Raw genomic sequence first — 27,398 nt, forward strand, 5'->3', positions numbered from 1 at the left:
TAAATCGGTTTTACTCACAATATAGACCACTCCCCTATAATTATGCGGTCGCGCTAAATCACTCTACAGTCGATTTTTCCATTTTCACCACTTTTAGTTTCCCATTGGATAAGCACATGTTATACGCGCGCGTTACGTGTCAATCTTATTTGATTAAGCTTGTTTCATAAAAATAACACTTATATTGATGATTGATCCGCTCAGAAGACTAGTACGCTAAATTGATGAATTATAATATTTATTATGGGTATAAAAGGAGTCTATTTTGCGCGCGTGACGCCAGTTATGTGTTTATTAATTACAGGCATAGCAACCAGTTTTTGGTGCTTGACTTCACCTTACAATGTGCTTTCGCGCCACTGCGGGCGAGCTTGTTTCACAAGTAAACACTGCAAGCACAAGGGCTCTGGATAGAGCAAGTGCTTGACGACTGTTGCACAGGTTTCCATCTAGTTACAATTTATTCTAATTCATCAATTTAGCGTACTAGTCTTCTGAGCGGATCAATCATCAATGTAAGTGTTATTTTTATAAAACAAGCTTAATCATAATGAATTACCGAGTGATTCTTCACCTAACCATGTGCTTTCGCGCCACTGCGGGCGCGCTTGTTTCACAAGGCGGGCGCGCGCTACTGCAAGCGCAAGGGCTCTGGATAGAGCAAGAGTGATTCAGCAAGTCAAAACAAATAAAATTATGATATCAGCTGATAAAGTCGCGGCTGATTATTTAATAGTAGGCAGTGCGCCATCGACAATAAGACGCGCGCGCTGACCATTGAATGGTTTTTTAGCTCTTATTTCGGCCAGCACATTATTTTGGAAACAATCGAAAAGTTATAATACTTCCCATATAACAATTTTGTTGAAATTTGGTCAGCTTACGTAAACACTTATGTTTTACTGAACCTAATTTAGTTTGAGCAATTTCGATGCTCAGAATTTGAGTTATCAACGAATTTATACCTATTTTGTAATTTTTAGACCTCTTAGTCAAGGCTAATCTCTCCCAACTAAATTAGGTTCGGTAGTTAAGTATGATTGGAAGGTTCTGACAAATTTTGAGCATGATCCATGTTCAGGAACCGAAGATATGACAGAATAATACGACAAAAATCAACGAATTTCGTCAAATTACGCGACTTTTACGCCTAATTTTGCTCCAAAAGCCGCGCACCATCAAATATGGCACCTAGGCGAAACTCACTGATCATTCCAAAAGGTATGATAAATTTGGTACTGTGAAAATTCTCACAGTCTCTAGAAAACGATGGTACAAAAATTTTGAAAATCCGAGCAAGTTTATTTTTATCGTGCACCGCCTATTAATAGTTTGGTAAACAGCGAATACATAATTGAAACAGATGTTACTTTACATTTACATTCAATAAGCAAATAAGATTGCGGCATGCTTTTAAAGTATTTTATATCAAATCAAAGGCTCGATAGTCGATGCTAAGATGGGAAGTTCGTACGGTACGTACCTTTAAATTAGCTGTACGGTACGTACTTAATAAAGTAGGCTGAAAGGTACAAATCCAGTTGATAGCAATGGAAACAAAAACAAGACGGTACGTGCGCAGAATAATCCAGTTGATAGCAATGGAAACAAAAACTAGACGGTGTAGTACCGGTTAAGAGTGATCCGGTACACAAATTTTCCTCTTAAATCTTTTATTGTTTTAACCACTGTGTTTATGTTCAACTTCTATCTCAAAAATTATGATGATAATACTAATCAAAAATTGCAAGTAATTCACTGAAGTTGATTCTAAAAATTTTTTAAAAAAATTTTACCTTACAGTGCTTGTACGGTACGTACCTTTAAAAGTAGCTGTACCGTACGTACTTAAAGCCCTGTACCGTACGTACTTGCCATCTAAGAGTCGATGGTGCTGTAGAGTGAAGATGTGTCGAGTAAGCGTCAAAATTTATTAGTTTATGTTAGATAGAAATAATAACTAAGATGAGACATAATATTATAAAACAGTCAATAAAGTTGGCATACGATACAATAGTTATATGACGTGTATGGCGGCCGAGATGGCTCATCTAAATTTTCACTGAAAATTTAGATGAGCCATCTCGGCCGCCATAGACCTGGGGTCTCACGGTGATCTGCCTTTCAGACATTGATTGGGTTAACGATGTGTCATACGTCACCTCAAGATCAGGTAACAGGGAGCTGACCAGGCCAGAACCCAGAACCCAATTGATTGGGTCTGATGTCACGTGATTATGAGCCTTAGGTCACGTTACTATGACGTCATCAGAGCTTGTTCTCTGTTTTCCGCTCACTGGACCAGGTGAGCTCACATGCTTGTGAATGTGGAATGTGAGTGTATGTGTACTTAAAAAGTATGATAGAATATAGAACGCAACATAGTTCACTGCTTGAAAGTTTTATAACAAACTGTGAACGAGTGGTCAACGTAAATAAAACGTGGTCAACGTGAATAAAACAACGTAAATAAGACAACGTAATTAAGACAATGTAAATGTAGGAGGCTGAGTTGCAGAAAATCCTGACTACGTCGCGTAAGATCATATTTTTTAAAGCCAAATGATCTATAAAGGTGGAATTTGCGAAGACGATTCTATGCCTAATGTCAGTCTGCGACCCAAGACTTTTGCTGGACCTCCAGGGATCATTATTTCAACAAAGCACCGCTATCATCAAATTCGATTGGAGAAGCAAGAAATAGACAGACACACTCGGTCTTATCCTCAATGAATAGTTTGTGCAAGGGTTAAAATAATAACAAGAATTGCGCCCGTTGTTTCGTTTTGGCGGACGCTAGATTTCCATTTCACATTTACTAAAAATTTAAGTATAAGCTCCAATCAGCTCACTTCAATCTTCATGATAATAATATTGATAAATTATGCATCAAATACGGGAAACACTTGAAATTCAGTTCAATTGCCGTAGAACTTAACTTGTATCTGTAATTCAAGAAATTATCAGCAAATGTAAACTATACTCGTGTACACATCAATACACTACCCGTGCCACGTACAAATTGGGCGTATTACCTAATAGTAATATTATACATTACATGCATCATATACATTAAAACACAGTCGCGCCGCGCATTCATAGATCACAGGCTATCTATACATCACATCTCCGCAAGCAATCCTCGCGCGCGCCCAATTTTTTCGTTGCATGGTAACGAACGGAAGGAATGAAGGAAGGACACACGACATATTTAAACCCACCTATCTCATTCTCCAAAATCCACGTTTTTCTGCAAAAACCTCCATTCGTAACCTTTCACTATTGCCTTTTTTCAAAAGGGTGAAAAGGAAAAAATAATTAACTTGCAATAGAGTGTTAGGCTGCAGGGTTGGCTACTCCGTACTCATAAAATAATCCATAACCTTCTAGAATATTCTGAAATAATATTTATTTTACTTTTAGGTAAAGTGCAGGAAAGGAGTGAGCATAATGATAATCGACGACACATTCCTATCCTATATATTTTTTCGAATAGTCAACTTTCAGCTACTCTTAAAGTATTAATCGTGCACTATAAAAAGTATTGATCACATAAAATTATAACCCAGTAGCAGTTTCAGATCATGTCGGGGCAGTTCACAAAACGTGTCTGATAAAACGTTGTAAAAAAGATATTTCTCACAGTCATCAGCACTGAGCACCATCAGTCGGAGCGTAGGCTACAAGTACAACAGACCGCTATGAAGACTTGAAATACCGATATAGAAGTCCCGATACAATCCTTGGTAGTCCTTTTCGATATTGGTCGAAATCCGTATTCGTTAATCTTAAGCAAATATTTGGATAAATTTCTTTCGTCTTCTGAACTTGAGATCTTTCCTTCATAAGCCCGATTATTAGATGAAAACTAGTGGCGTCGTTGTTTACAATTACTGAGATTCGGCAGAGAGACAGGTACGTGCCACCCGATAAGCCGCTCAGGCGCTTAGCTTATAACTATACCTTATCGGACCTTATTTGGACGGACATTAATTGAACGCTGGAGGCCTTAACGTTCATCTTAATGTCCGTTCAAATAAAGTCCGTCCAAGTTAAAGTCCGTTGAATTATTTTCAAAAATTCGAACTTTTTGTCCAGAATATGACAACTATGAAAACTTTATTGTGCCGTAAGTTAACGACGGAAAGGTTCTCCTTGGTTTGTCACCCATAGTTTATTCTCAGAATTGTAAAAATTTCGCCCACTGAAATATATAAATTGATAACGTATCATTTCGACATAACTCGATTCCGATCGAAGTTGTAAGTTATTGCAAAACTATGCAGAGCCATTAGATAGACCAAATACCAATTAATTAGCGTCACAGTTGTCTATTTTTCCCGATTTAGGGCACAATTTAATTATTAGTAGTACCTTGATTCGCATGTCAGCATATTTTATCACTGGCTCGTTTTTACTATATTAATAGTAAAAACTATAGACAGCTATGATATCACGACAGGCCCTCAGAGAGAGGGAGAGATTGGGATCTGACGGATAATGATCATGAATCACTTTACATGACAGTGGACTATCATGTGACTAAGTTTAACACCTCTATATAGCTTTTACAGACAAATCAGACCCTCCACTTTGTACTTGCACCCCAACCTCTCAATTCTTTAAATGAGTATAGTTCAATAGTCAATACTGTTGGTGGTACCAATCGTATTTACACTAAAGCCTAAGTCGGATCATTACCCACTACCCAGGCCAATACAACTACAAGATTTTAGATTGGGACAGAAAACGAACAAAACTAACAAAAATCTCGGACAATTCAATGTTCCAATTCGTGTGGAAAGAATATTAAATGCAAAACAGCGCACATAATCGTGAAGCTTATGCTGAATTCAAATATTTGTGCGTAACATGTACGCGTGATCACTAACTAAAAGCAAAGAAGGCCGAAGAATACCAAGCTCGAGGAATCAACATGCGTAATGCACGCACGAAAATCTTGTTAAATTTTACTTAACGGGTGATACTCGTAAAATATTTGTTTCGAACAGGATCGTCGACGAGTTCAACTCTGGTAGGTTATAAACCTACAAAATTTTACCTGCATCATACTTGTTATGCTTGTTATGCTTGTTATGCTTGTTATGCTTGTTGTCTTTGATAGTTGGAACATCTAGTCGTGCTCAATCACTTCACATGACATGGGGCTCCGGCTGAAATGCTTTCTTATCGAGTTATTGGCGAAAAATGTTTCGATCACCTTATATGACATGACCATATTTCTCGTTATATTTCTCGTCAAAATTCTCGTTAAATTAGCGTTTTGGTAGTTGATTGGGCAAGGTTAGGGGCTTGGTTTGTCCGTCAAAGCCACATAGAAGCCGTGTTAAAATTAGTCATGTAATAGTTCCCCGTAGAGTGATCATTATTACGTAATCAGCTGAGGGGGGGTTTCCGAATGATTACGCTATACGTCTATGGCTATAGTGTAATTTTGACACAATAGCTACGTGGTAAACTGATTACGGAGAGGGGGGGGGGGTAAAAATGTTCCAAAAAATGATTATGTAATATGTGAACGACCCCTTAATCAGGTCATCCAGAAGGTACAGGGGTCGTACTCGTAGTAATACTTTTTAGCCAATTTTTAAACTCAATTCAAACCTTTGAACAGTTTCTTATATTGCAATATACATATTTCTTATATTATGCAAGTCACCAAGTGGATAAACGCTTTTTTACTCGGAACTGAAAATTGTGAACAGATAAGATAATGCTATTTTTTTTACCAAATATGGAATTTTTGAGAGTGACACAAACAATTATTAGCATCAATTTCAAACGAACTGGCAATTGGTGTTTAATTGAACGGTACACATTTTAAGTGGACATCATTTTAAACAATCGCAATAGAAATCATAATCGGTTAAAATCATGCTTATATTTGTTCATACTTTATTTAGTTAATATAAAATTGGGAATTGGCAAAACTATTGGCAGAACAAATCATGAAGACGAAATTTTTATAGGAAATGTTTGTTTGGGGACCGGTTTTTGGTACCCGGCCAATGTTTACAAAATAATATAATACATAACAATATAATTTTATTTAATATGCGTGAATATGAAAATTGAAAATGTTGATTACGTCTATTCATTAAAAACAAAAACAGAAACTTTAAAAATTAAAACTTGTATATCATGATTTATTAACATATAGTGACAAATAATTTGATTTGATACGACAGATGATCACACGCACTGTTTTATAAGCTACTTGAGGTTAAAACAAAAAAGAATAACTGAGCCCATGTCTTATCAGCACCTGCTAGCGCTATCTATATGATGCTATTAATATGACAGTGAATGGGCAGTGAAAAAAGTGGCATATGGTTGATAGTGACTAGTGTGCTAACCGTCTGGTTTTATTTATTCCTTAGTTTATTCTCGGTAGTTAATTTGTTGTGTGCCTGATCTTGTCGATTTACGTAGCCCGGGTAAATTATGTAACAGAAAAGGTGGCCATTCTTCATCGTTTCCTGAGCTTTGTAGTTCTATCATTACACGCTTCGCTGATTTCTTATATATGCTTATTGAGAAAATGCTAGATGGGCAAGTTATGCGACTAATGTTGTGCTCGGTAATAGCTAATATAGGACCTTTATACAGAACACTAGCGCGTAGATCTGGTTGAGAGTACGTTGTTAGCCAGTCGATATTGTCGTCATAAGACGTGCCATACTTTGGTATATCGGGAGGAAATAAGTCTTTTATCGACGACGGCAGAAGGCCAGGCATGTAAGTTATCTTGTGCATCAGAGTCAGAGCATTTTTTATGATGACCCCGTGTACAGATAATATTTCGTACTCTTTAAACGTAGTTTTAGTATGATCCGGAAGCTTACCGTCCTTGCAATAGTAATTCGCATAGCCCGGCATAACTGCTCGTATTCCCTGCTTTTGTTTAGTGAACAGTGATTCAATATGGGATTTTGCAGCAAAGCCCCAAACTAGTGAACAGAAATTTAAGTGAGATTGTACAAAACTTTGGAAGATCTGTAAGCGTGCTTTGATTGGTAATTTGCGTTTTATTTTGAACATAATACCTATAAACCGTGACATTTTTGTTTTGACGGCTCGGATGTGGCTGGCCCATTTTAGTTTGTCGTCGACGATAACTCCTAAAAACCTGGCCTCCGTTTTGCGTTCTATAGGAGAGTTGTCGATACTTACTTGTAGAGACGATAGATCTACCCGTCTTTTTGAAAATACCATATAGCAAGTCTTCTTCAGATTAAGAGCTAGGCCGTTCGAGTTAACCCATTTTATCAACACGTCAGTGAGGTGGTTTACTTTGGATATAATGTCTTGTACATTTGATCCGGTGATAATAATGTTTGCGTCGTCTGCGTATAATATAAATTTAGCTAGGTTACTGATTCCTGGTAAGTCATTGATATATATGACAAAGAGCAGGGGGCCTAATATGCTCCCTTGTGGAACACCGTATATCATAGATTCTAATGATGAATTGGAGCCGTTTAGGGAAACAAATTGACTGCGACCACTGAGGTATGACTCGAACCATTTCAACGCAATGCCACGAATACCGTAATGCTCAAGTTTCCTGAGTAATGTCGCGTGATCTAGGACGTCAAATGCCTTGCTATAGTCTAAAAGTAATAAAAGTGCTATTTGGTTCTTATTTAGAGAATGCAGAATAGAGCTCTGAGCATTGAGAAGTGCGTGCTCACATGATCTTCCTGGTCGGAATCCGTACTGATTCTCGAAAAATTATAACTATGCAAAAAATTTCCTCATTTTGTAAGCAGTGGACACTTGCTTCCCGGTTCGAAGTTTATTTGCATTTAATTAAGGGTTTGGACAATGGAAACGAGCGTGATAATAAAGGGTAAACAAAATTAAACTATGAAACAACACAATGAATAATTCGACAACCTCTACTTCAAATCCTAATTAACCAGACTCGTATCGCCCATAAACGCCCAGCGATCTAGTGCTGCAACATAAAACACGGATAGCACGGTCAACTCGCCTTGACCGTGCCTAATCTAGGTGCCCTGAAACAACCACTGTCGATTCTAAACCTCTAACGACACGTTCCATCCGTGCTCACCAGGCCCCAACCATAACTGGTCCTGGTCCCTTATACTAGTCCGGTATCAACCATGACCCTCTATCGAATAGGGTGAGAATGCAAACAAGGGGTATAATAAAGGTGCCCAAGGTACTTAACTGAACAATGAATAATCGAATATTTGCTCAACCAACGCTTAGTCACTTAGACTCATATTGCCTCAAATACTATGCAACAAATTCCTAATTACTCCGATTCATACTGCCTCAAATATTACGCAACACACTTCCTGCCGTTAATCCTACCCTTAATCTAGCTTTACCTATCTGAGTCAACCATTGCTGACTATTCCTCCCGGGCTCTTACTCTTAGTCTAGCCTTACATATTTTGTAAAGTTGTGTAAGCAGTGATTAATTGAGATGAATTTAGGGTAATAGTGTGTAATATGTAGATAGTGTAATGATTATAATAAGGCGGTCGTGGGGTCCAGTATGTGACGGTAGTATTTTGGGCATATATTAGTAGACGACAGTTATTGCAGTTTAAGTGCAGAGAGGTCAGTTTAACATATGTTTGGTCAGTACGAGGTTGAGTTATGGAGTGTTTACAGAATACTAGTGTTACAATGTTGCGGCTATCGACAGGATAGTTTGAGATTCCAGGGAAAGGAAGGATTGTTTAGACTATCAGGGGCGAGAGAAAAATACGATTAGCCTTTTGAGATAGGGAGTGCCAGTTTACCCGATCGAGAGGGGGGGTCATTTTGATACCGGGCAGGTTCTGTAGCTAGAACCTGTTAAGGTTAGGTCGTTTAGTTAGGTAGATGGTTATAGTGGTAAGTATAATATTGGCGGCCGTAGAATAGCGGAGCATTCCGTAGTTACTATTATCAGGCTTGGTTGTGGCCGGGGTCAACAATGGTTGGTCCGACACCAGGGGATGTCTTGACAACACTGGGCTCTGGCAGAGCGAGAGTCAGCAATGGTTGACTCAGATAGGTAAAGCTAGACTAAGAGTAGGAGCCCGGGAGAAATAGTCAGCGCTGGTTGACTTAGATAGATAAAGCTAGACTAAGAATAAGAGCCCGGGAGGAATAGTCAGCAATGGTTGACTCAGATAGGTAAAGCTAGACTCAGAATAAGAGCCCGGGAGGAATAGTCAGCAATGGTTGACTTAGATAGATAAGGCTAGACTAAGAGTAAGAGCCCGGGAGGAATAGTCAGCAATGGTTGACTTAGATAGATAAGGCTAGACTAAGAGTAAGAGCCCGGGAGGAATAGTCAGCACTGGTTGACTCAGACAGATAAGGCAATCGAATATTTGCTCAACCAACGCTTAGTCACTTAGACTCATATTGCCTCAAATACTATGCAACAAATTCCTAATTACTCCGATTCATACTGCCTCAAATATTACGCAACACACTTCCTGCCGTTAATCCTACCCTTAATCTAGCTTTACCTATCTGAGTCAACCATTGCTGACTATTCCTCCCGGGCTCTTACTCTTAGTCTAGCCTTATCTGTCTGAGTCAACCAGTGCTGACTATTCCTCCCGGGCTCTTATTCTTATTTTAGCTTTACCTATCTGAGTCAACCAGTGCTGACTATTCCTCCCGGGCTCTTACTCTTAGTCTAGCCTTATCTATCTAAGTCAACCATTGCTGACTATTCCTCCCGGGCTCTTATTCTGAGTCTAGCTTTACCTATCTGAGTCAACCATTGCTGACTATTCCTCCCGGGCTCTTATTCTTAGTCTAGCTTTATCTATCTAAGTCAACCAGCGCTGACTATTTCTCCCGGGCTCCTACTCTTAGTCTAGCTTTACCTATCTGAGTCAACCATTGCTGACTCTCGCTCTGCCAGAGCCCAGTGTTGTCAAGACTGATAATAAGATAAACACGATATTATAAAACTGGAATAAGTAAATTTAGATAATACACAATACTATCTACTTGAACACTGATAATGAGATAATACACAATATTGTACTACGTGAATCTTTCCTAGTCAATTGCTTTACAAAATAACACACTCCACTACGCACTCTCACTGCAATGACTAACAAAGGTAAATAGTAATTCAATATATAATAACTCAATCACTTCAATTATATAAAGTATCCAAATCACTATCAATCAATGTAACTTCTCTACTACAATACACCGACACTATCACTTGTCTTCTGTTGAGATCTGTTGAGTTCTTCTGTTGAGTTCTTCGTACTGGAATCTATCTTAAGTACAATCCAATTGACTTATATTCACCGATAGTCCACACTGGTCACACCGACCGTATACTGTAATCTATCTTCGCACCGATAGTACACACTGGTCACACCGACCGTACACTGTAATCTATCTTCTCACCGATAGTACACACTGAAGAACACGACTCCTAACACAAGTCCACCAACATACAACAGCAACTGGCGTGGCTAGCAGCACTGGTACACCGTAGAGCAACCACCAACGTCGAGTAGACGAATAGCCTCCAAGATCACATCATTTTCCTAGAATGGATTAAATTATGTTAGTATGGTATTTAATGAATAATGATGTACTTAATTATATAATATCATCATTAACAAAGACATCCCCTGGTGTCGGACCAACCATTGTTGACCCCGGCCACAACCAAGCCTGATAATAGTAACTACGGAATGCTCCGCTATTCTACGGCCGCCAATATTATACTTACCACTATAACCATCTACCTAACTAAACGACCTAACCTTAACAGGTTCTAGCTACAGAACCTGCCCGGTATCAAAATGACCCCCCCTCTCGATCGGGTAAACTGGCACTCCCTATCTCAAAAGGCTAATCGTATTTTTCTCTCGCCCCTGATAGTCTAAACAATCCTTCCTTTCCCTGGAATCTCAAACTATCCTGTCGATAGCCGCAACATTGTAACACTAGTATTCTGTAAACACTCCATAACTCAACCTCGTACTGACCAAACATATGTTAAACTGACCTCTCTGCACTTAAACTGCAATAACTGTCGTCTACTAATATATGCCCAAAATACTACCGTCACATACTGGACCCCACGACCGCCTTATTATAATCATTACACTATCTACATATTACACACTATTACCCTAAATTCATCTCAATTAATCACTGCTTACACAACTTTACAAAATATGTTCTTTCTTAGAACCTTACTATACTGGTACAATAATTTAATGGAAAATCTCTTACTATAGACCATATCTCTTGCCCGGTCACGGCTTACACAACTTTACAAAATATGTTCTTTCTTAGAACCTTACCATACTGGTACAATAATTTAATGGAAAATCTCTTACTATAGACCATATCTCTTGCCCGATCACAGCTTACACAACTTTACAAAATCTAATCTTTTTTAGAACTCTATCATACTGCTGGTACACTAACTGAATGGAAAATCTCGTAAAAATCTTGCCCGATCATGAAAATTTGATCTTTCTTAAAGCTTTACTATACTGGTATACTAAAACACACTTTCTAAAACCCTTTTTCTGCTCTTCCTCAACCTTCCGAAATACCATGGAGAGCATTTAAAGCCCCACTATAATAATTTAATAAAGTTTCATCAAACTTAACAGCTTACTTCATTTGTCTATCTTGTCTTTTGTCTTTTGTTAATTCCGTCTCGTTCTCCGTTCCGAACATCCTCATCTGGATCCGGTCTCGAGTCTCCGTTCGTTGTACGACATATCTTTTTCTGGCTCTCGTTCTATGTCTCCACTCCTCGCCCAGACTATCTTCCTCTGAATCTCTCTCTCTCTATCTCTGTTCAGAATACCAAATGATGTATAGCGTCTCAGTTCGTGGGTTTAGTTTCACTGTCTCTCTTGTACTCCAGGTATGTTAATCATCTTCTCCTCGCCGCCCCTGTTGGGTAATACTCTCCGATAGTTATTTGTCAAACTTTGTTTTACTTTTCATTTCAATATCGACAGTTCTTTCAGTTCCAAGTAATTTCTGATTTATCTGATTTTTGTGATCAATGATATTGCACTGTTATTTCGATATAACTACTGTTATATAAATCTTATGACTCATTCTGACTGTTATATAGATTTTGTGACTCATCCTGACTTTGTATCTCCTTCCAGCCTATCCGCATTCTCCCGTAACTCGTCCCCGACCACTCTTTGTTTCCATTTATCAGTACTCGTCTCCGACCCCTCTGTGTCTCCATTGATCAGTACTCGTCTCCGATCCTCTGTGTCTCCATTTATCAGCTCTCGTCTCCGACCCCTCTGTGTCTCCATTTATCAGTACTCGACTCCGACCACTCTGTGCCTCCACAAAATGATAAACTGATTACACATCACACCTCACCATATCTCTCCTTTGGTATCATCACAGTATCAATACTATACTCTGTGTCTAGAGAATCATGTGATTTTTTCTGCACTTGACACTCACTGAGACGCAATTGAATTGTTGTACCTTCTGGTTCTTTCACCAAGTTCCAGACGTTGATGTCTTCCTTCCTTACAGAATTTTCTTTCCATCCAGGTCCAATTACACTTGCTCTCTGCCACACATCGTTGTTATGATCTGCTGACTCATACCTAATGACAACCTCACTCTTAAAGTCTAATACCTTGTTCCTCTTGACTACAACATCTACCCAGTCTTGATTATCATCAGACGAAGAAGCACTCTGAAATTCATCAGGCTCACTTGTGTCTCTATTTTCATCACCGACACTTTCTCACTTGTTCACTACTGGTCTCTACATTACCAGATTCTTCTATTGAAGTTTCAGTTCCACTCGAAACTTCCACTCCTTCTGCTGATGGTTCATTGCCTACTTTCTCTGATTCATTCGGACAGAATTCATCTTCACTGTCACTATCACTATCAACAATCTCCTCTTTCCTTACACTCTCTTCCCTACCAGTTTGTTCAATGGTATATTTCTCTGATTTCATATTTTCCCATAACATGATATCTGCCACATAATGACCTGATTTGGTCACTTTCAGTTGTTGCCGTTCTCCGCCAATCATAATCTGATCATTCTCTATGTCTAATGATACCCCCAGTTGCTTCATGCTACATCTAGAAAACAAAAATGGTAATTCTTCTGGAACCACAAATGTTTCTAACATGAAATCTCTGTTACACAACTTGACGGGTAACATGACACATTTGATAGATTCAACCGCGCGTCCGTCTCCAAACGAAAACTCAAGTTTCTCTCGACTTCGCTGACCTTTTTCTTCAACTCTTCAGGCATTGACTCTAAGAATGTGTTCAACCAAACATCACCACCACACATAGAACTGGTTGTCCCAGTGTCAATCAACACCTTGTTCAATGTCTCATTGACTAACAGCACTGTCTCACAGTAGTCTTTGTCAATTTTGTTTGATTCTTTACCATTCCTGCACGACTGATACACACACACTGAGCCCGAATCCTTCTTTCGAACATCATTAACATTGGGATTATGTTGACAATCTGCCCGGAAATGCTTATTTGAATCACAAATTGAACATCTTGCTACCTCGCCTGTTTTGTGACTGATAGCATTTAACTCATCTTTGTAGTCTGAGTTATTCCTTTCTTTTGAATTGAGCTGTTTGTCTCTTTCCCATGGTCTGCTGTAATTTCCAGATCTCCCTCTGCCATTGGAGTAATTGTTATAACCGCCAGAAGAGAACGATTTCCTTCATCCTTGTCCTCGATTATTGTATCCTTGATAGAATGTATATTCTTCGTTATCACCACTGATATCAGTATCCTTTTCATCAAACTGACCCCTATGGTAATGCACATCCGATCCAGGTTTTACCTTCATCTTCACTGTGTCTAACTCCATTCTGGATCTACGACAGAAAACAGCGTCACCGAAACACCTCTTCAAACATTCCTCAATTGCTTTACTTGTCAACTCTTGAGTCCCCATTGCAGCTTTGATCAATATCTGTTGATCTTTGGTCAGGTGGCCTGAGTTAACAACCTGTATGCCAACGTACCCTCATGATAAATTTCTTTCTTGTCATTAAACAACTCTCCGATCCGGTTCAATCGTCTCTTGGACTCAGCGATATATTCTGTCATTTGCATTTGTTCCGGTCTAACAAACTTTTCTAGATCATCAATACCTAGAAATATACTCTGAGTATACATATAAATATACTCTAAGCGTGTTGCAAAATCTCTTGCCTTGAAATCCTGGATTCTCAAGACACACACTGCAGCCTGCTTAGCAGCTGCTATCGAAGTTCCCAACTCCCAGATGCCGACTTCACGTTTCCACTTCAAGTAATCCATCCCCTCTGTCGACAAAGGTGGTTGGTCTCCTCCCATGTCTTATCAGTTCTTCTACCTGCTACCAATGATAAATTTCTTTCGTCCATAGCTTTCTGTACAAGAGGATCTTGCCCTCTTTGAAGACCTCCTCGGCCACCGTGTCCTTGCGTACAATCCATTGCAACATGACCCTGTCTCCCGCATCCATAACAAGTAGGGGGCTTTCTACATTCCTTTGCGAAATGTCCATGCTGTCCACAGGTGTAACAAGCACCGATGTCTCTTCTCGGCCGGTTCTCTTCCATCACTCGGTTTATCACTCCCTCATCCATCTCTATATCCTCCTCGATTTGGAACAAAAGTTCCTCCTCATTCTTCCCTGGTTTAGGGCTACGACTCGCCAGGATCCCATCCAACTTAACTGCCCTCTTTAGCGCGGCCTCAAAATCTTGCACTCGTGACTTGATTAACTCGATCCCGATTTCATCCTTTAATACCCCAGCTGTAAATACATCTAGCCTGATGGTCTTCTTGATCTCCTCCTCCCCCGGTGCATATGCCGCATCCGCCATGTCAGTGACTCTAGCTGTAAAATCCGAAATTGTCTCTTCCTCTTTCTGACGCATCTCAAGAAGTCTCTTCCTGCACCCGCCTTTGAATGCACATCACATAGCACCTCTGTCCTCCTCTCCAAACTCGCCTCTACATTTCTCTTCTCGTCCCGGGTTAATCGTAGGGTCTCCACTCTCCTCTGTGCCTTGGGGTCCAAGTACGTCATGATCATGTCCACCAAGTCTTCATCCAAGATGTCCGCAGCTTTGGCGAATATTTTAAACCCGCTCAGGAAGGTTCTAAAGCTGTGTTTCCCCAGCACAAACATCCGAGGTTTCATTAATGGGTATTTCTTACCCGCTGCTCTGTTCGCTTCTCTGATTCTCCTCTTTTCGGTCTCATTCTCCTGCATAGCTTCTAACTTACCCTCTCTGAATCCATCTCTTCTTAGCTGTGCTCCCTGCTGCCTCAATTCATCATATTGAGTCCTTAACTCTTCGTTTACTAGCTCAGCCTCCTGCTGCGCTCTCATCATTACCTCATTAGCTATCTTTAGTTCTGCCAATTCCTCTCTCAGTGCCGCTTCCATGACTTTCTTACTCAAATTATTTGTTATATAGTAGTGTTGAAAGTATTAAAATAAAATACAAACACTGTCTCTCTCTTCAACAATGTACTAATTAAAATACAAACACTGTCTCTCTCTTCAACAATGTACTAATTAAAATACAAACACTGTCTCTCTCTTCAACAATGTACTAATTAAAATACAAACCCTGTCTCTCTCTTCAACAATGTACTAATTAAAATACAAACACTGTCTCTCTCTTCAATAATGTACTAATTAAAATACAAACACTGTCTCCCTCTTCAACAATGTACTAATTAAAATACAAACACTGTCTCTCTCTCTTCAACAATGTACTAATTAAAATACAAACACTGTCTCTCTCTTCAACACTGTACTACTTACGATGCAAATATTATCCCGCTCTTTAACAGTGTACGAATTAAAATGTAATAATTAAAATACCAAGTATACAGGTCAAATGTAATAATTAAAGCTCTCGCTTATCAGCTCTCTATTGCTCGGTTTTTACTCTAATTGATAAATCAGTGTCTCACACCGTCACTCCATGACTTAATCTCAGTCAGTTCCTCAAATTCAAATATTCGGACAGTCAATCCACCACTCTTTTCACAGAAAAGTAGTCCTAATTTCTTTCATCATAGAAAATACCATGCCCCGGCACCCCTCAAATTTCAAAACCCCTTCAAAACGTTTCAAGTTTTCAAATAATACACCGCTCTAATTCCCTACAAGTGACGTCACCACTCTCTGAATAACCTCTCCTCAACCTCCAATGCTAGCATCACCCGGGTCTTATTTATATAATATCTCTTCCTCTATCTCTTCCTCTATCTCTTTCTCTATCTCTTCCTCTATCTCTTCCTCTATCTCTTCCTCTATCCTGAAGTGTTGGTCGCACAATTTCGCCAGCCCACTCCAAACTCCCCCTCTCGCTCTCTTTTATGATATCACAATACGTAGCGCTACTAAAAGAAAACAAGTCTGACACACTACAGAACGGTTCAGCAGGCAGCCACTCCCACTGAGGCTCTGGTGGCTGAAAGTATGTCAAGTCTGCCGTCTTAAAACTTAAAATAAGACCCGGTTATCTCTGAACACTTCACCGAGCATTCCTTTACTGCTGCTGCTCTTACACTGCACTAGTCTAACAATGGTAACTGACAACACTGTATAATATTACGTTTACGTACATATTTACAAATACTCCTGACCTCTGTCGACTCACTCTCACACACTAAATAGTCTCCATTACCTTAATTGAAATACAAAACAAACTATCCTGTAATAAAATAGGATCCTACCGTTCGCGCCATTTGTAAGCAGTGGACACTTGCTTCCCGGTTCGAAGTTTATTTGCATTTAATTAAGGGTTTGGACAATGGAAACGAGCGTGATAATAAAGGGTAAACAAAATTAAACTATGAAACAACACAATGAATAATTCGACAACCTCTACTTCAAATCCTAATTAACCAGACTCGTATCGCCCATAAACGCCCAGCGATCTAGTGCTGCAACATAAAACACGGATAGCACGGTCAACTCGCCTTGACCGTGCCTAATCTAGGTACCCTGAAACAACCACTGTCGATTCTAAACCTCTAACGACACGTTCCATCCGTGCTCACCAGGCCCCAACCATAACTGGTCCTGGTCCCTTATACTATTCCGGTATCAACCATGACCCTCTATCGAATAGGGTGAGAATGCAAACAATAAAGGTGCCCAAGGTACTTAACTGAACAATGAATAATCGAATATTTGCTCAACCAACGCTTAGTCACTTAGACTCATATTGCCTCAAATACTATGCAACAAATTCCTAATTACTCCGATTCATACTGCCTCAAATATTACGCAACACACTTCCTGCCGTTAATCCTACCCTTAATCTAGCTTTACCTATCTGAGTCAACCATTGCTGACTATTCCTCCCGGGCTCTTACTCTTAGTCTAGCCTTATCTGTCTGAGTCAACCAGTGCTGACTATTCCTCCCGGGCTCTTATTCTTATTTTAGCTTTACCTATCTGAGTCAACCAGTGCTGACTATTCCTCCCGGGCTCTTACTCTTAGTCTAGCCTTATCTATCTAAGTCAACCATTGCTGACTATTCCTCCCGGGCTCTTATTCTGAGTCTAGCTTTACCTATCTGAGTCAACCATTGCTGACTATTCCTCCCGGGCTCTTATTCTTAGTCTAGCTTTATCTATCTAAGTCAACCAGCGCTGACTATTTCTCCCGGGCTCCTACTCTTAGTCTAGCTTTACCTATCTGAGTCAACCATTGCTGACTCTCGCTCTGCCAGAGCCCAGTGTTGTCAAGACATCCCCTGGTGTCGGACCAACCATTGTTGACCCCGGCCACAACCAAGCCTGATAATAGTAACTACGGAATGCTCCGCTATTCTACGGCCGCCAATATTATACTTACCACTATAACCATCTACCTAACTAAACGACCTAACCTTAACAGGTTCTAGCTACAGAACCTGCCCGGTATCAAAATGACCCCCCCTCTCGATCGGGTAAACTGGCACTCCCTATCTCAAAAGGCTAATCGTATTTTTCTCTCGCCCCTGATAGTCTAAACAATCCTTCCTTTCCCTGGAATCTCAAACTATCCTGTCGATAGCCGCAACATTGTAACACTAGTATTCTGTAAACACTCCATAACTCAACCTCGTACTGACCAAACATATGTTAAACTGACCTCTCTGCACTTAAACTGCAATAACTGTCGTCTACTAATATATGCCCAAAATACTACCGTCACATACTGGACCCCACGACCGCCTTATTATAATCATTACACTATCTACATATTACACACTATTACCCTAAATTCATCTCAATTAATCACTGCTTACAATTTGGTTTCAAAATCTCTGTCAAGAAGGTCGTATACAGGATCACCCTTTCTACTGGCCGGTTGTTTTGAAGTAAATCTCAGCAATTTCGGATCGTAAAGTGTGCAATATACTCCAGAACCCTCAATATCAGATTGGCATGGCTCGGAATAATGTCTGGTCCGGTCCCTACACACTGCCTCTAACGCTTTACTCCCGCCTACTATATACGATACAAAAGTTGGCTTTGAGAATTGTCTCGATCTTCTACGAACAAAATACTTCCCCGTTAGTTTTCTGTCCGGTTCTCTGTTTGGATTAATGTCCACATCCTGGTAAATAATATTAGTTTCTGGACCTGAGGAACGTCGTTCACTTCCTGACTCAAATCTCTCTTGGGAAAACTCTTTAGAGCTAAATGAGTTATTTACAAAAGGGTAAATATCTGTGCAATATGATGGATAATCAGATTTGTCCGACATGCTTCTCTCGCGAGGCAGTTCGTAGCTTATAGATTCTGCAAAACTGTTAAATTCTGAGCTGTCTGAGTTATAACCGTCCTTAGATTCACAAGAATCAGAATTATTGGCGCCTAAGTCTTCGTATTCGAACTTCGTAGAATTGGCGCCTAAGTCTTCGTACTCGAACTTCGTAGAATTGGCGCCTAATTTTTCGTACTCGAACTCGAGGAACTAATGCAGAAATGCTTTGTGGAGAACAATTGTCCGCTTGAACACATTCTGAGTGGGCCATTATATTCGCTGAATCAAGTCCACTCACTAGTGCCTGGTTAACCGTGTGATCTCTAGCAATAGTGTTCCGTCTGATCTCAACAAGATTTGAAATTATCTTAATCTGGTCTCTTAAAGCTGTGATGAATTCTCCCGCCCTCTCAGACCGGAAGGAATATGTTCGGTTACCATCCTTCATCCTGCCAACCTCTAATAGTATTGTGTTGGGATAGGTTGAGTCCCTGTGATACCTGTTAGAGATAGCTTTTAGTTAATCACTAATTCTCTACCCTAAAAAGCTACCTTAAAGAGCTTCATATTTTTACAGTGCAATTGATATCAACAATCTATGTTAATTTGGTAATCAACCCTTATAATGTCTATACTTTGGGCTTCAATCCTATGCATAAATAAAGTATCACTTAATTGTCAAGCCGTCAAGGTATCATATCATCAAAACATACGTTCTTATCTTGGTAAAAGGTAGAGATCTGGTGATGCAGCTACGGTAGAGTGAGATCACGCTCACTTCCGAAGGAGTAACTGCTAGCAGAAACTCTGTTTCATCTACATCAACCTGTAAATATCTATCATAGCACATGTGGACTAGCTGACAGGGGTGGTGCAGTGAAACATATTGTGTTAGTTTTGAGATGAATGCACTGAATGGGAGGGGGTAATTTGTTTGTAGCTCGATTGATATTGCGTGGTCGGTATCAACCTAAATTATTTAGGAGACCGTCCCAGAGTTTCTTAATCATGACGTCGGCCTGATTATATTAATACTACGGACCACTGGACCAGGCTTGAGGTCGTCCCTAAAATTCCCTTAATAGTTAATATGAAATATTACTTAAAATTGGGCACATGTTAGAACTTAATCACTTCTGGCCTAGACTCTAGAGTCTCAGCTTATAAAACTAAAGATCATTTATGCTTTATAGAAATGGAGTTTACATAATATGGAGAACTGGTCACACTAGCTGAACCAGGCGCATACCATTAGTTCGGTTGCTATGGTGATCTTAAGAATAAAGACAGCTGAGGCTATATTTCCCAAGCGGTTGCCAGGTCAGATAAACAAAACAAGCCCCGATCCACATGTTGACGTAGTGCATAGAGATTGAAGTACCCTACATAATCTGGGATTGCGGGCGCCACAAGAACTATCTCAATCTTTCTAATCATAACACCATCCTACTCTTGACACTATTTCAATTTACATGTCCTAAATAAATGAATTTCGACCAAGACAGTTAACTTATATTTATTAGAACCATAAAAGATAATGCACGGTTTTAAAGATGTTGCTATAAAGTTTACAGATGGAACACTGGTCACACTCTAAAAGTGAAAATGTTTTAATTTTTAGGAAAGGGAAGTAACACTACCCACCTCACCAATATCCGTACACACGTAAAATATCTTGTCTAGCGTGGTATTTTGCTGATGTAACCTGGTAGAAATAAAGTGAATAATTATCTAAAGAAAGACCTAAGTAAACTGAGACTAAGAATCAACAAAGATGGTCTAACTTGCAGTCCGCACGTGCATTCTGCAATATAAAGTCGATCTTACTGTGGTATGTGTGGTTATGGATATAGAAAAATTGATAATATCACCTGAGGCTGAGAATTTTTCGAGTCAGATCTTCTGCACCTACTCCCTTACAGTTAATAATCTTTGTAGGAGTCGCTATCAGGTACATACCCTCACAATTCTGTGGTACTTCTGAAGATAGGACACTTCCCATGAAATGTTCTTGAGTCCGAACCCCCACTACAAGGTTCCTAATAGACACACATTCCTGTACACATTCCTGCACACATTCCCCCAACGTTGAGCACGTGTCGGGATCCTGATTACACGTGTCGGGATCCTGATTACACGTGTCGGGATCCTGATTACACGTGTCGGGATCCTGATTACACGAAGTAAAATTACTCTCAAGCTCAGTTTTTGGTATCCCTCCTGATTTGTCTTCATCGAACGGCCAGAATTTGAGCAACAAAGTGTCTTGCTCGATGTTTTGAGTTTTGACGGCTGCAACATAGGTTTGCCAGGAGTCTAGTGAATCGTTGAAGAAACATTGCAAAGTTCTTGTAAACATAACTCGTATATTATATTGAAATGAACTTTATCCTCTGTGATTCTGTCATTATTTTGATTGATCTGCTGTCCTGCATGATATAAACTATGTAAGCAAAGTTTATTATTAATTAAAGATCTTTCCAATATTATCCCACAATATATGTCCCACATTGTTTTATGAGACGAATAATAACGACAAGGCAAGATAAACAACATACCAACATAGGACACAAGAAACTCGAGAAATATAAACCGCTACTTTGTACTGAGCTTACGTCACTTTGATATCAGTAGGGTGTAGATAAGCGACTCATATTTCTGAAAAGAACAAAGTACTTTCATCACTTTTAAATCAGGATTTTATTTATCAGTATTTTAGGAAATAAGCGACTCATATTTTTGAAGAGAACCAAATACAAATTTTTATTGGCAGCAGTGCCAGCCAATTTTCAGCTAAAAATGCAATGCTGTACAACTACTACGGCCGAAGTAATCCCGATAACACTCGACCTCTGCCTGATCCAGAGGATGTCACCATTTTACCTTCACACAGACATCGAACGCTGTAAAAAGATGACGATCAGACCTCGTTAGGGGTCGTTCACATATTACGTAATCAGCCGAGGGGGAGGGGTTTTCAAATGCTTACGGTTGATTACGGGGGGGGGGGGGGGGGGCGGGGGTTTTGGTCGTTGATTACGTAATCAAAATTTTAACTTTTTACCGATTTTCGAAATACCAATTGGACAATTTTCGTTAATTATGTAATCAAAATTTTCGTTTTTTAAACCAATTTTCGTTTAGTAAGTGCTTTGCGATTATTTCATTCATTAATCCGTTGTGATAGCTTTTAATAAATAAATGGCTTAACATGTAATATAGGAGGGATGTTGGGTCTTGATTACGGGGGGGGGGGGGGGGGGGGGGGGGGGGGGGGGGGGGGTCAAACCTTGATTACGTAATATAGGGGGGGGGGGGGGGTTTGGTCTTGATTACGGTTGATTACGGAGGGGGGGGGGTAAAAATTGCCAAAATATTGATTACGTAATATGTGAACGACCCCTTATCAAAAAATTTATAAACTCACAATAATTATGGAAACATAATACAACGATTCAATCAAACAAAAACTCTATAAACGATATTCTGAACAATTCTCTGCTTCCAAACGATCGAAAATTTCGAAATACTAAACCCCAATATATCGGTAATTTAGGTGAAATTCAGGCTTTTCCGGAAGAATTATGAGAATGCACCACACAGAAACCAGTAATTATGATTATGATACGTATTGCTGGGGCGTGAAAGACAATTTCGCCGCAAAAATTTTCAGTAATCCAATCATTAAGTCCACAGTAACTCGGGACAATGCACGTGTATCTTCAGATTCGTCAACTTTTTGATGTCTGCTTTGTTTAATCTGGTCTCTTAAAGCTGTGATGAATTCTCCCGCCCTCTCAGAACGGAAGGAATATGTTCGGTTACCATCCTTCATCCTGCCAACCTCCAGTAGTATTGTGTTGGGATAGGTTGAGTCCCTGTGATACCTGTAAAGGATAGCTTTGGAATATTCAAGTTATAAGTTACATTAAAGTATTAACTATCATCCGCCCTTAGTGTCCATACTAAGTGTGTCAATCGTATGTTTAAATATTTTAGGTATTGCTTAATCTGTATGATTTTGGTGACGGCATCAAAACATACGTTCTTATCTTTGTAAAGGGTAGAGATCTGGTGATGCAGGTACGGTAGAGTGAGATCACGCTCACTTCCGAGGGAGTAACTGCTAGCAGAAACTCTGTTTCATCTCCGTCCACCTGTAGGAAATTCACAGTACACCTGTTACCTGTTCCCAGAATCTTTGTAATAAAGGAGGTACGTATTATACTGTGTGTATCTCCTGTACGTCGTACGGGTACACTTATTACTAATTGCTCAATTGTTGTGGTCTGTATCAACTTCAGGGACCACTTACGTCATCGTTACGTCAATAAGAAGCCCAATCCAATGCTAAAGACCAGGTTAAGGGTTAAGGTGCTCTATTGGAATGCTCCATTGTATTTAAAAATACTTGAGATATATGGTACTTCAACAATCAACAATGATTAATGAACGGCTCTTAAATGAATCCATCATCACCTGTTATAAAATGTGGTTAATAATGACTTTAGAAGCTAGCTGATGCCAAGAGCATGCCATTAGTTCGGTTGCTATGGTGATCTTAAGAATAAAGTTAGTTGAGGCTGTATTGCTCAAGCGGTTGCCAGGTTAGGCACTGAAGGAATCGTGAAAAACATGGTCGGATACACACGTGATGCGCGAACTATCCTACAAAATCTAGAAATGCGCGCGCCATTGAAACTTTTGGAAGACCCCTTTTATTATTCTACTTACAGTTATGACAGGACTACTTCAATGCCATCATCAATGGTCTCAATGAATCACTTTTGACTTTAAATTAAATATGTTCGAATTCAAAAAATATATAAAGCATTAAACTTTGCAGTTGGGCAACTGTTAAGTAACAATATTAGCACGTGGTGGAAATGGAAGTATCACTACCAACCTCTCCGCTGTCAGCGCACATGTAAAATATTTCTAGCGTGGTATTCTGATGAAACCTGGCAGAAAAGGAGTTATTAATTGCCCTCTTCAAATCATAGTGAAAATCAATAAAGATGATCTTACCTGCAATTTATTAACTGATGTATCATTTATCAGGGTGGGCCAAAAGTCAGTACCCATACGTTGGGTCTTGTACCTCCGCCGTGTTTTATATTTGAGAGTTGTTGCTTTGCAGATGGCATACTGTACCTACTTGTTCGAGGATTCCGTCACCAAAATTTGAAAATTCGATTTTTGGGGGCCACACCCAATCAACATCGAATTGCTTATACTGGTGTTTGTGAACATGTTAGAGACTCCGTTGTAACATATTGCAATAGGTCATTTAATCCGGAATATGATCTGAAAAGATGGTGCGAAACGGATTTAAAATGACGAAGTTATCAAGCAATTTGTTTATCTCGTTAGCAAATTTGATTGGGTACTCAATGATTACCCAATTACGGCACCGTAATTGGGCTCTCTACACGATTCCCATAATGCGGATCTAGCCTCAACCCAATTACCTGATCACACGTAATGAACAAACTCGTTATGCTTCATATCTCGGTCATCTGAGAAGCTAGAACTCTTATTTTTTCAGGACAAACGTAATTTAAATGGCCAAACACTATTAAATAAAATTTGGCTTGATCCGACTATCCAAACTATCAAATAAATGCAAAAATGAACCTTCATTTGAAAAAAATGAACACGAATATTTTTCGATTTGACAAATTCCTCGAACCAGTGGTGGTAGTAAGTAATACCAGAAAGAATTATTTCAATTGGGCACTCAGTGATTGAGCTATTAAGGCCAACATATGGGTACTGACTTTTGGCCCACCGTGTATATTTGGTAGTACTGATAAAGTTAATTGAAAAATCACCTTTGGCTGAGAATTTTTCGAGTCAGATCTTCTGCACCGATTCCCTTACAATTAATAATCTTTGCAGGAGTCACTATCAGGTACATACCCTCACAATCCTGTGCTACCTCTGAAGAGAGAACACTTCTCATGAAATGTTCGGGAGTCCTAATCCCCACGACACAGTTCCTTATGCAGACACATTCCTCCAGCGGGGAACCCGTTATCACGGCGAATCCAGGTTCGATTGCATCGCATTTAGTGATTGGATGAAATATGAGATTCAAATCCTCGTCGTTCTTTTGAATCATGACGGAAGCAATAAAGGTATTCCAGGAGTCTAACTTGTCCCTGAAGGAACATTCCAGAGGTTTTGTAGATGGTACCGTTGGTACGGTTCTTGTCATTGCTGAAAGTCAATTGTTTGTCTTGAAACCTGCTCAAAGAAATTTCATTAACTATTGTGTTGCCCTATTTTATGCGTAACCTCTGTAACACCTTATCTTCCTTTATTTGGTCGGTCATTACTTGGACGCTGGAGGACTTAGCGCTCACGTAATGTCCACCCAAATTAAAGTCAGGCTATCATGCGATTTCAAAAATATACTCTTACCGTTCATGGTTATAGATTATGTCCGACGAAAATTATGTCCGTCCACGTAATTTCTACCTAAATAAGGTCCGATAAGGTAAAGGTTATGAGGTAAGAACTAAAGAACTGTCCAACATTTGATTTCAGAAGTAGTACATTTGAAAAGGCACCGCTTAGACAAACGGCAAGGGGAAATCCCAGGGGTGTAGGAATGATTTTCTTCATGGGGGGGGCCAAATTCTAAATATTTTTTGGCGCTTCGCGCCACAGCCTAAATTTTTTGCCGCATCGCGCCAAAGCCTGAATTTCGAGGGTAAGGACAAAAGGAAATTGCAGCATGTGCGGTATCGCGATTTTTTCACGTTTGCCGCGACAAATCGCGATTTTTCAGATCCTGGCATCACGACAAATCGCGATTTTTTCCGTTCTCCGCGTCAAATTGCGCATTTTCCTTTAAATCTGAGGACCAAATTCGCGTATTTTCCTTCAAATCTGTGGGCCAAATATCTATAATTAGTGTATTAAACCAATCAGTATCACATCCACAACCTTCCGAATGTAGTAATGGACTTCAAAAAACCGAAAAATATATTTTTGGCTCAGAATGATCAGGGTAGCATGAAACATGAACATAAGTAATTTCCAGAAAAACTTTGAAAAATTTTGACTTAGAAAATTTTCGGTCAGAGTCATTCTCGATACGTACCTCTGAAAGCAGAGCTCCCACTTCCGAGCTCGTATTGCGAATGGGAGGCATGCTTTCCGAGATCGCATTACAAAGGGGAACCCTCGAGTCCAAAATCGTTTATCGAAGGGTAGGTCCGGACTTCAAAAACCGAAAAAAATATTTTCGGCTCAGAATGATCAGGGTAGCATGAAACATGAACAAAAGTAGTTTCCAGAAAAACTTTGAAATTTGTTGACTTAGAAAATTTTCGGTCCGAGTCATTCTCGATACGTACCTCTGAAAGCAGAGCTCCCGCTTCCGAACTCGTATTGCGAAGGGGAGGCCTGCCTTCCGAGATCACATTACAAAGGGAAACCCTCGAGTCCAAAATCGTATATCGAACTTCGAAAACCAAAAAATATATTTTTGGCTCATAATGATCAGGGTAGCATGAAACATGAACAAAAGTAGTTTCCAAGAAAACTTTGAAAATTTTTGACATAGAAAATTTTTGACTTAGAAAATTTCAGGAAAAATTTTTTTTTCCCAAAAATTGTTGGAAACCTAAATTAAAAAGTTGGCCCTTTTTGGCCCCTTGGCCAGATTTCATGGGGGGGGGGGGGGGGGGGGGGGGGGCGATGGCCCCCCCTGCCCCCCGCTTCCTACACCCCTGGGAAATCCACAGTATTTTGAAATTAAGCCCAAAAGATATAGCCTCTCTAATGGAACCCAACTGTTCTAAAAGCCATTTCGTTAGCTTTTCGTGTTAAAAGCGATTTCTCGACGATTATCACCTCTCTAGATGATGCTTAAAACATTTAGCCATTATTGCATTTTTGTAATAAATGCGACAGGGGTGTTTTCGGCCACACCCTTTTTCACGGGTTTCACGGTCACTCGAATTGTTGTATTTTAGCCCAAAAACACGGTAGAGACTATTCCATTCCACCAAAATGTGCCTAATAGCCATATTTATATATAACTTATGAAGCAATATATACCTTAAAATGCTTATTTTCGGAAATGTGGCTGAAAAATGGATTTTTGCCGTGCGAACAATGACAATACTCACAAATAGGCTATTGGACTGTTAATAATAATATATAATAATAATATAACTTGATATGTACCAAGAATACCGGACCTAAATTAATTCGGCACTGGATCCGGGCCAGATTGTCGCTTGACCACTGACCAGTACCCCACCTTATAATTATAATTGACCCTGGATTGAGATCTGTTGGCCACTGTTTAATTTAGCTCATTTCCTATAATACCGCAGTGGTTTGGTTCCCACTTCAGGATGACCCCATGTTCTGTTCTTCAGTCGCATAACATTTTCCCATCGTATGATAATGCGTGTCATTCCCTCGTTTTTATCAAGTGGTTACTGCACTGGCTAGCTCTTTTGTTATTACTATACAGCTGCCTCGAGATCTTATCTGGGGCACTAATACTAGAACATTAGAACTGTAATTCTAGAACCTCAGATTACGATTACTTGGAAGAAGACTTTGGCTGCCAGACAG

At 39.6% G+C, this 27,398-nt stretch overlaps 3 protein-coding genes across 3 annotated transcripts in view; 1 reads left to right on the top strand and 2 right to left on the bottom strand.

Moving 5' to 3' along the window:
- Positions 1-6,183: 6,183 nt before the first annotated feature.
- LOC134819453 (dolichyl-diphosphooligosaccharide--protein glycosyltransferase subunit DAD1-like) overlaps positions 6,184-27,398 on the top strand; it is a 78,273-nt gene continuing 57,058 nt past the window's right edge. Inside the window, exon 1 of the mRNA XM_063829409.1 lies at positions 6,184-6,195. The gene's annotated coding sequence lies outside the window, so the exon portion shown is untranslated. The remainder of the gene's footprint in view (positions 6,196-27,398) is intronic.
- LOC134820126 (uncharacterized) lies at positions 16,262-21,228 on the bottom strand. The gene is made up of 5 exons (XM_063830348.1): positions 20,669-21,228; positions 20,442-20,502; positions 19,511-19,623; positions 19,000-19,297; positions 16,262-16,405 (listed from the first exon to the last, which is right to left on the bottom strand). Exons 1-5 carry the CDS (start codon positions 21,154-21,156, stop codon positions 16,262-16,264), a joined length of 1,104 nt encoding a protein of 367 aa, XP_063686418.1. The 5' UTR covers positions 21,157-21,228.
- LOC134819975 (uncharacterized) lies at positions 22,252-25,042 on the bottom strand. The gene is made up of 4 exons (XM_063830138.1): positions 24,632-25,042; positions 23,704-23,758; positions 22,842-22,954; positions 22,252-22,684 (listed from the first exon to the last, which is right to left on the bottom strand). The coding sequence occupies exons 1-4, from the start codon at positions 25,015-25,017 to the stop codon at positions 22,417-22,419; spliced, it is 822 nt and encodes a 273-aa protein (XP_063686208.1). The 5' UTR covers positions 25,018-25,042; the 3' UTR covers positions 22,252-22,416.

This window comes from Bolinopsis microptera, chromosome 8 (genome assembly GCF_026151205.1).
Source record: "Bolinopsis microptera isolate Bmic1 chromosome 8, MBARI_Bmic_1.0, whole genome shotgun sequence".
In the NCBI taxonomy this organism is placed as follows: Eukaryota; Metazoa; Ctenophora; class Tentaculata; order Lobata; family Bolinopsidae; genus Bolinopsis; species Bolinopsis microptera.

Excerpts from the sequence above, each read along its gene's own strand:
- LOC134819975 (XM_063830138.1), bottom strand. The coding sequence starts at position 25,017 with ATGACAAGAACCGTACCAACGGTACCATCTACAAAACCTCTGGAATGT. Across the intron at positions 22,955-23,703 it reads TGTGCGCTGACAGCGGAGAG|GTGGACGGAGATGAAACAGA; the intron begins GTTGGTAGTGAT and ends AATTTCCTACAG. Across the intron at positions 22,685-22,841 it reads CCCTTTACAAAGATAAGAAC|GTATCACAGGGACTCAACCT; the intron begins GTATGTTTTGAT and ends TATCCTTTACAG.
- LOC134820126 (XM_063830348.1), bottom strand. The coding sequence starts at position 21,156 with ATGTTTACAAGAACTTTGCAATGTTTCTTCAACGATTCACTAGACTCC. Across the intron at positions 20,503-20,668 it reads CGAAAAATTCTCAGCCTCAG|GTTACATCAGCAAAATACCA; the intron begins GTGATATTATCA and ends TATTTCTACCAG. Across the intron at positions 16,406-18,999 it reads TTTCTGCATTAGTTCCTCGA|AGAGCGAGAGGGGGAGTTTG; the intron begins GTTCGAGTACGA and ends ATATCATAAAAG.